The 7,693-nt window shown below is 36.6% G+C and overlaps 1 protein-coding gene across 6 annotated transcripts in view; it reads left to right on the forward strand.

Moving 5' to 3' along the window:
- Positions 1-7,693, forward strand: part of stk11ip (serine/threonine kinase 11 interacting protein) — a 43,338-nt gene that overhangs the window by 20,522 nt on the left and 15,123 nt on the right. For all 6 annotated transcript variants that reach the window (XM_016273636.1, XM_016273635.1, XM_016273634.1 and 3 more), the window contains exon 22: positions 2,933-3,111. In XM_016273636.1, coding sequence (XP_016129122.1) covers positions 2,933-3,111 — 179 coding nt within the window. The remainder of the gene's footprint in view (positions 1-2,932; positions 3,112-7,693) is intronic.

Here is a 7,693-nt window from a genome sequence, read left to right on the forward strand (position 1 = left end):
CAAGGCCGAAAGGCCTGGCACAATCTTTGATATCCTGAAGCGTTTTCTCACATCTTCATCTGCATCTGACCGAACCACCGACTGGGGCGGGTCTCTGGAGTGTGGCCTTTAAGGTCGGAGAAGATCCCCGCCTTTCAAGATGGGCTTGTCCAATGAGAGAGATGGAAATTTCCTAGCGGGAGGTGGCAATTGCTGGAGGGTTTACGACCCTTTGTTCTCTAAGCATGGTGTTTTGCATATGTAATTTGCTTGGGTGTGAATGCACAAATTAGTAAAGATTCTTAGAACATCAATATGTTGCATAGGTATCAGCATATAATATACACGCTTGTTTCGATCATAAGAAGGCGAATTCATAGATACTAAACAAGGTAAGATTACATATAGTGAAAAGGGATGATCAGGAATGGGTTCCCTCACAAGCATACTAAAATAGTCTACAAATATCAAAGACAAAATACACAATGACAATAATATACCCAATGGCCTGAAGAATATGTGTGTTCATTCAAATAACGGTTTTCCTATGAATTAACTAGAACACAGTCCATTTCTACTCTGCCTTTCCTTGGGACATGCAGGGATTTTCCCTGCTTTACATACTTTTGGCCAATAAACCCAGTGATATCAGCGTTGGTTGCCATGCAACAAAGAGGCCTGTTCGGCTTCCAGGGGTGTTACGCATTCCGGGGGGAAGGGTTCATGGGTCCTCGTATTGCTTGTTAACTGAAGGGGGGTTACAGAGTATTTGTTAAATATAAAAACAAAATATATATTGTGTGTTTGATTGGTCCAGATGCTACACACCATAGTCATATATGTCACTTGCTCAGGAATGAATCCTCTGCAGTAAATGGTGAATGGGATCTTTATTTCTGTGGTGCTTTACACAATACAGCTTGTGTCAAAGCTACTTCACAAAGATAAAAAGGTAAATCATAGAATCAATTAAAAAAAATTCAGATATGTAGACAGTTAAGATTCTGCTGTTAAGTAGCTCTAAAAGACAATAGTGTAATTATTTAGCTCAAGTCAGTTCAGTGTTGGCTTAGTTCAGATCAATAACAGGGTGAAGTTAATCAATCAGATATTTATAAGCAGTTTTACAAAAAGCAGCAATGTCGTTATTCAGCTTGAGTCAGTTCAGTGTTGATTGAGTTTAGTTCAATACCAGTGTTGATGTTACAAGAAATGACTCCGCTGTAAAGCATAGTGACATCCTCCAGCATCATACTAGTCCACAAGTAATCGACATGTCTACAGTCCATCAATTAACTTCTTGTAAAGTGAGAAGCTGTGTATTTATAATAAATTCATCAGAAATACATTTTTAACCTCAAACTATTACTCCGACGTACATAGTTCTCTGGCTAAAATAGTCCTCCGGCAAAAATAGTCCTCTATCCATAATATTGCTTCCTTTAGTGAAGAAATCGTTTCCGCTGCATCAGGAGAGAAATATGCACAGATCAAGCATAATTTACGAGCAAAAACAGTTCTAAACAAATTTGTTGGTGGTTTTAATGTGAGAGGACAATAGAGGATGGACTTTTTCCCTGAATGATGCGTTATTATGAATTAAGGTCTGGCATTTTGGCCAGAAGCAACAGTTTAAAGTTAAAATACCTTGATTAATTTGTTTCTTACAAACTCGCAGCTGCCATTTCTGACAGCACCTATTCACTAGTGAGCAAGTGATGTAAATTTCTCCAAATCTGTTCTGATGAAGAAACAACCTTATCTACATCGTGGATGGCCTGATGAAAGAGTACATTTTCAGCAAATGTATATTTTTGGGTGAACAGTTGTTGACCTACATAAAACTTTAAAGGAGGTTGCACATGTCTGGTGGAGGACACAAAGTGTCCTAAAAGTTAAACACATTATTTTCTATGAATTTGCACGTACTGCGCCACTCACCCAACTACGACTTCTGAGGCTCAAAATCCTTCCACACCACACACATAGTTTTCTTAAAATTTCTTATGGAGCATACAGACTTCACACTAGGTTAGAAGGTATATTGTGTATATACTTTTTTCTTTTTTCTCAAGTTTTGTGATTTGACAGCTTAACATCAAGTCAGGTCACCTACATTTGTATAGCACATAATGCAATACACATTTTTTGAAATGCTTTAATAATAATTAATAATAATATTAATAATAATTGTTTTTAATTCAATTCTGCTGTAAAGCAGCTCTACAACACAATAGTGTCATTGTTCAGCTGAGGTCAGCTTAGTGTTGATTAGTTCCATTCAATAACTGTGTAAAGATCATCAATTATAAAATTTGTCCAATTAAGCTATAAAGCAGCCCTGAAAACAGTGATGTCATCATCTAGTTCTGTTCAGTTGTCATCCAATGGTTTCTGTACAGTCAATAATATTGCTGTCTGTACAGTCAACAATGCAATAATATTGCTGAATATTAAGTGAATAAAGTATATGCTGCTTACATAATATACAGTACATCACCCTTGTAATCTTTCAGTTTGCATTGCTGTTTGCACTGCTGTTTTTTTTATACAGCCAATTTCATACTTACCAACTTGTTCATTGTTGAAGTTAACTTTTGCCTACATGGTAATAGGTTCAGTTTTGAAAGCAAATACAGAATGATGTCTGGCGTTCGATACTGCGTGTGCGTTGTCACACCCTCAACATGACGCTACATGGAGCTTTTTGTCCAGTGTGTTACCGGCTTAACAAATCTAGTTAAAGTTGAATCATAACGGATTATAGCTTTAAGCCATCTCCACTAAATCTCATTGATTATACACGAATCCTGAATTGAATGTTTTTAACAGAAACAATTGAAATGGCTAGCTTTACTAATGATTTACAAGCATATCACTTTCCATTTCCATCTCTTAACTTTCTTTTCATGTTTTTTACGTTTCCTTACACTGTCTCTCATTTCTGTTGCAGAGGGCAACCCTCAGACTGGCTGCGGAAAAGAGAAAGCCATCGGTTGTGTGAACTCCGCTATCTGGAGGTGGGTCTGGGCTCTCAGAGTATCCACCTAGAGTTTGATGAGGATGCAGCAGCGTACACACTACTAGTGCGAAACAGTGCCCGATGCAAAAGGTTCTTCAGCAAGCTTACAGGCAAGACTTCCTTTTGCATGCTATGTGGTTTAGAACATTTTTAGAAGGAAATGAGAAATACCACTTAGTAGACTTGCTAAGAAACTGCATTAAAATGTATGTGAACAATGGCTCGTTTAACACACTCTAAAATATGCTGGGTTGTTTTTAATATTTTTACCCAGGTTCTGGGTAAATTTCTGCACTCTAAAAAAATGCTGGGTTATTTATTTTTTAACCCAAATGCTGTGTTCAGCTTGTTGGCCACAGTGGCACGAAACAACCCAGCTGCTGAGTTAGTCAGTGCACACGCTTTTTGCGTCCTCTACAGGAGAGAGCGATTCTCAGCGCCGCAGATTTGGTGCACATCTTAAAAAAGGTTTGTATACATTTTATATAATTTATAGTCTTTACTGTGCTGTAAATTATATTATTTTACGCAACGCAACACAAGGACGGGATGTCAGTCAGCTAAATGTGCCAGCAGCGGTCGTTTCGCATGATGGAAACACCTTTTGCCTTGCATAACATAAACTGATTTTATTTGATATAATACTGAATAGAATTTAATTTAATGTTAAAATGTGTTCTTTAATCTCAGTACTGTTTGTTTATGGGCAGGTTATGGAGTCAGTCATGGCATCTTTCAGCTATGAGTGAAATGCGAGGTGGTGGTCTGAAGTTCGCAGTTCCCCGGCGAACAGCAGCCCATCACCGGCTCAGATTTCAGCTGGGCCAAAATAACCCAGCATGTGTTCTTTCAAATATTTACCCAGCGCTGGGTTGCCAAATAACCCAAGTTGGGTTGTTTTTAATCCAGCATTTTTTAGAGTGCAGGTTTGCAGTTTGTTAGCAGCTCATGACAAAGCATTTTTTTGTCAAAGTGAGGAATATATTTGCTTCTTGGGCGAAATTAAAATAATAGTTAAAAAAATAAAGATTTAGAAGGAAGTTCTGAATGAATGAGGGTGGTTTCCCAAAGGAAAATGTGTGCACCCAGGTTGTCATTCTTTGTGGTGGTGATGGTGGTGGTTTGTATTAAAGACAAGTCCTATATCCTATATATATTTGTGGTCAAGAGTCTGTATAGGAAACATCGTAAGGAAACTTGGATTTACGGTTAATTGCATAAACACAATCTTATGGATACAAAATGCTGTACACATTTATTAAATATTTTTAATTCAAAGTTTAAAAACAACTCTTGAAGTCCATATCACAGATTCACTGTTATCTTTATAGAGGAACAGACAGGGTATGAACTATCACCGAAAATCCACCAGTACGCCCAGCTTAGAAAGGAGACTTGTAGAAACAGTAACCTTCTGGCACAGCCACTGTGATCTTAGAAGACGACCGATATCTGACGCTCTTGCACATTGCAGGAACTAGTTGCAACCAGACAAAACACCACCTTCGGGTGTATTTACCTGTCCACCTCAGTGTTCTCTTAATGGGTATTCATTTTCACTACATAATGTGGCAAAACCGAGGATCCTGTCTAAAAAAAAAAAGTTACAAAGACCACAATATGGCAGGGGCGAAACTAAACTTTGACCTCATTACAAAAATAGGTCTGCACATTGTCTCACCTGAACAATGAAACTGACACTTTTTTTTCTCACAGCAACCCATTTGATTGTTTAATCAGTTGTTATCAGTACACCTGCAGAACCAAAAAGAATAAAGTGTTAATGACTATACTAGAAAGGATCTTTATGTGCCTCCGTTCTCCGTTAAGACATTGTCCTCCCAGTTTGTTTTGAAACATACTGACTGATATTTTACTCAAAGATTTTGGTTTCTTTGATTTAAATTATTTGCTTTTTGTTGTGGTTGTTCTTCAAAAGCATCAAATTAGTTCATGACCAATATGTTTAAAAGTTGAAGGAGGATGAGTTTAATGCTAAGATGAGTAGATGAGTACAGTTGAGTAAGTTATATATTTGAGTAAAGTTATATTTTTGTTGTTATCCATCATTGCTTTTGAATGACATTTTGAAATTGCCTGCATTGCTTAAAGCCACTCTTGCTAACAAAAAAACAAGTAGTGTTTCTTTTTAGAGGGGCACTTTTTTTTATTTGATTTATTATGATTTATTATATTTATTATATATATTATATTATATGTGATTTTTTATATGTTCTGGCCCACATATTCATATACTGTAGCAGTAATGCTGCCTGAGTTTTTAAATGTTTATAGTAAGAAAAAAAAATTGACGTGTGAGAATGCTGTTCTTTGTCTTTGTAGTATTTTGTCTTTTAAAACTAGAGTAACAGAGGCTGAATTGTCTTTTATTCATGAAGATTTTGGTTTCTTTGATTTAGATTATTTGCTTTTTGTTGTGGTTGTTCTTCAAAAGCATCAAATTAGTTCATGACCAATATGTTTAAAAGTTGAAGGAGGATGAGTTTAATGCTAAGATGAGTAGATGAGTACAGTTGAGTAAGTTATATATTTGAGTAAAGTTATATTTTTGTTGTAATCCATCATTGCTTTTGAATGACATTTTGAAATTGCCTGCATTGCTTAAAGCCACTCTTGCTAACAAAAAAACAAGTAGTGTTTCTTTTTAGAGGGGCACTTTTTTTTATTTGATTTATTATGATTTATTATATTTATTATATATATTATATTATATGTGATTTTTTATATGTTCTGGCCCACATATTCATATACTGTAGCAGTAATGCTGCCTGAGTTTTTAAATGTTTATAGTAAGAAAAAAAAATTGACGTGTGAGAATGCTGTTCTTTGTCTTTGTAGTATTTTGTCTTTTAAAACTAGAGTAACAGAGGCTGAATTGTCTTTTATTCATGACTCATTAATGTTGACTTTCTTTAACAAACTTAAGCCAAACATACACTACAAGACTGGAGATCGCTGTCCTGTGTGTGCTCAGTCACTTGTCTAGGTGTGTCAATTGCAAAATCTGAATCTAGCTATGATCCCAGAATACATTTTCTCACAAACTCATGTAATGCACGTGTATGTTCATTTTTGACAACAAGCCATCAAACAGACACACATCATGTTCCCTTTCATTCTGTCATATTTGCCCTGCCTCGATAGTTGACGCTATGAACTCCACCCAGGAGAGATGATCTCCAAAGCACGTACAGTATTCACACCAATTCATTGGCAAATGGAGCTCTACAGTAGCACTAGTGCATCTCGACACATATAACCAAAACCCAGAACCGTTTTATTTAGATTTTCTATCTACAGGGTTTCTCTGAGAGCCCAACATTTCCTCATCTGTCATTATTCAGTGAAAAACTGAGATGCAGAAGAAATTAACTGAATCAAAATGCTTTTGTTGCAGTTTGTTTTCAGTTTAACTGTAGTCAAATTTTTATTTTATTTCCTGCATTACTTTTCAGCACTGGTGTTCCCCTGGTGCTGTATATTCAGCAAAATTTAGCATTTTACCTTGAGTTGTGAATATGAGTTTGCAATCTGTATTGAATATGATTTATTAAAAAGATTGTACACCAAAAAATTATGTAAAAAAACAACAACATTTATTGATATTTCTATTGTGACACCCTTTGCAGGCTGAACTCAAATCAACATACAGTGTAGTCTGTTATAGAGAAAAGGACTCCTGTAAACCAGTTCTTTTCATAAATAGGTCAAGTAGACAAGTCACCAGTTTGAATCAGTCTGATGAATGCTTCACTGAACTGAATCCATCAGAGAATCTAATAAATTAACATCTAGTTCATTTAATAACTGATTCTTATAAACTGCAAGGACTTTAAGTGATGTCCGTATCAACATGTGCCAATACCATTACTGGTTAAAAAACCTCCAGGTATCTACACACCCAATTTGACTCAGAAACACTTACAGCTTAGTCTGCATTTTAAAATTGAGCATGTCAATTTAGGTCTAAGATTGATCCCATTTACACAGATCCCCACCCATTATATCAAACAATGTGATTCAAGTTGGACAGTGCTGAGACAAGCTTATTGGCCCTGTTATTGTCATAAATATTCTCCAGAAAGACAGTCATGTGGGAAAAAAAAAATCCAGAGACAATCAAGTCAAGTCACCTTTATTTACAGTATCTCACAGAAGTGAGTACACCCCTCACATTTTTGTAAATATTTTATATCTTTTCATGTGACAACACTGAAGAAATTACACTTTGCTACAATGTAAAGTAGTGAGTGTACAGCTTGTATAACAGTGTAAATTTGCTGTCCCCTCAAAATAACTCAACACACAGCCATTAATGTTATGCCACAAAAGTGAGTACACTCCTAAATGTAAATGTCCAAATTGGGCCCAAAGTGTCTATTTTGTGCGCCCACAATTATTTTCCAGTACTGCCTTAACCCTCTTGGGCATGGAGTTCACCAGAGCTTCACAGGTTGCCACTGGAGTCCTCTTCCACTCCTCCATGACAACATCACAGAGCTGGTGGATGTTAGAGACTTTGCGCTCCTCCACCTTCCGTTTGAGGATGCCCATGCTTGGCCAATCCATCACCTTTACCCTCAGCTTCTTTAGCAAGGCAGTGGTCATCTTGGAGGTGTGTTTGGGGTCATTATCATGTTGGAATACTGCCCTGCAGCCCAGTCTCCGAAG

This window comes from Sinocyclocheilus grahami, unplaced genomic scaffold, assembly GCF_001515645.1.
Source record: "Sinocyclocheilus grahami isolate Dianchi unplaced genomic scaffold, SAMN03320097.WGS_v1.1 scaffold80.1, whole genome shotgun sequence".
NCBI classification, from domain to species: Eukaryota; Metazoa; Chordata; class Actinopteri; order Cypriniformes; family Cyprinidae; genus Sinocyclocheilus; species Sinocyclocheilus grahami.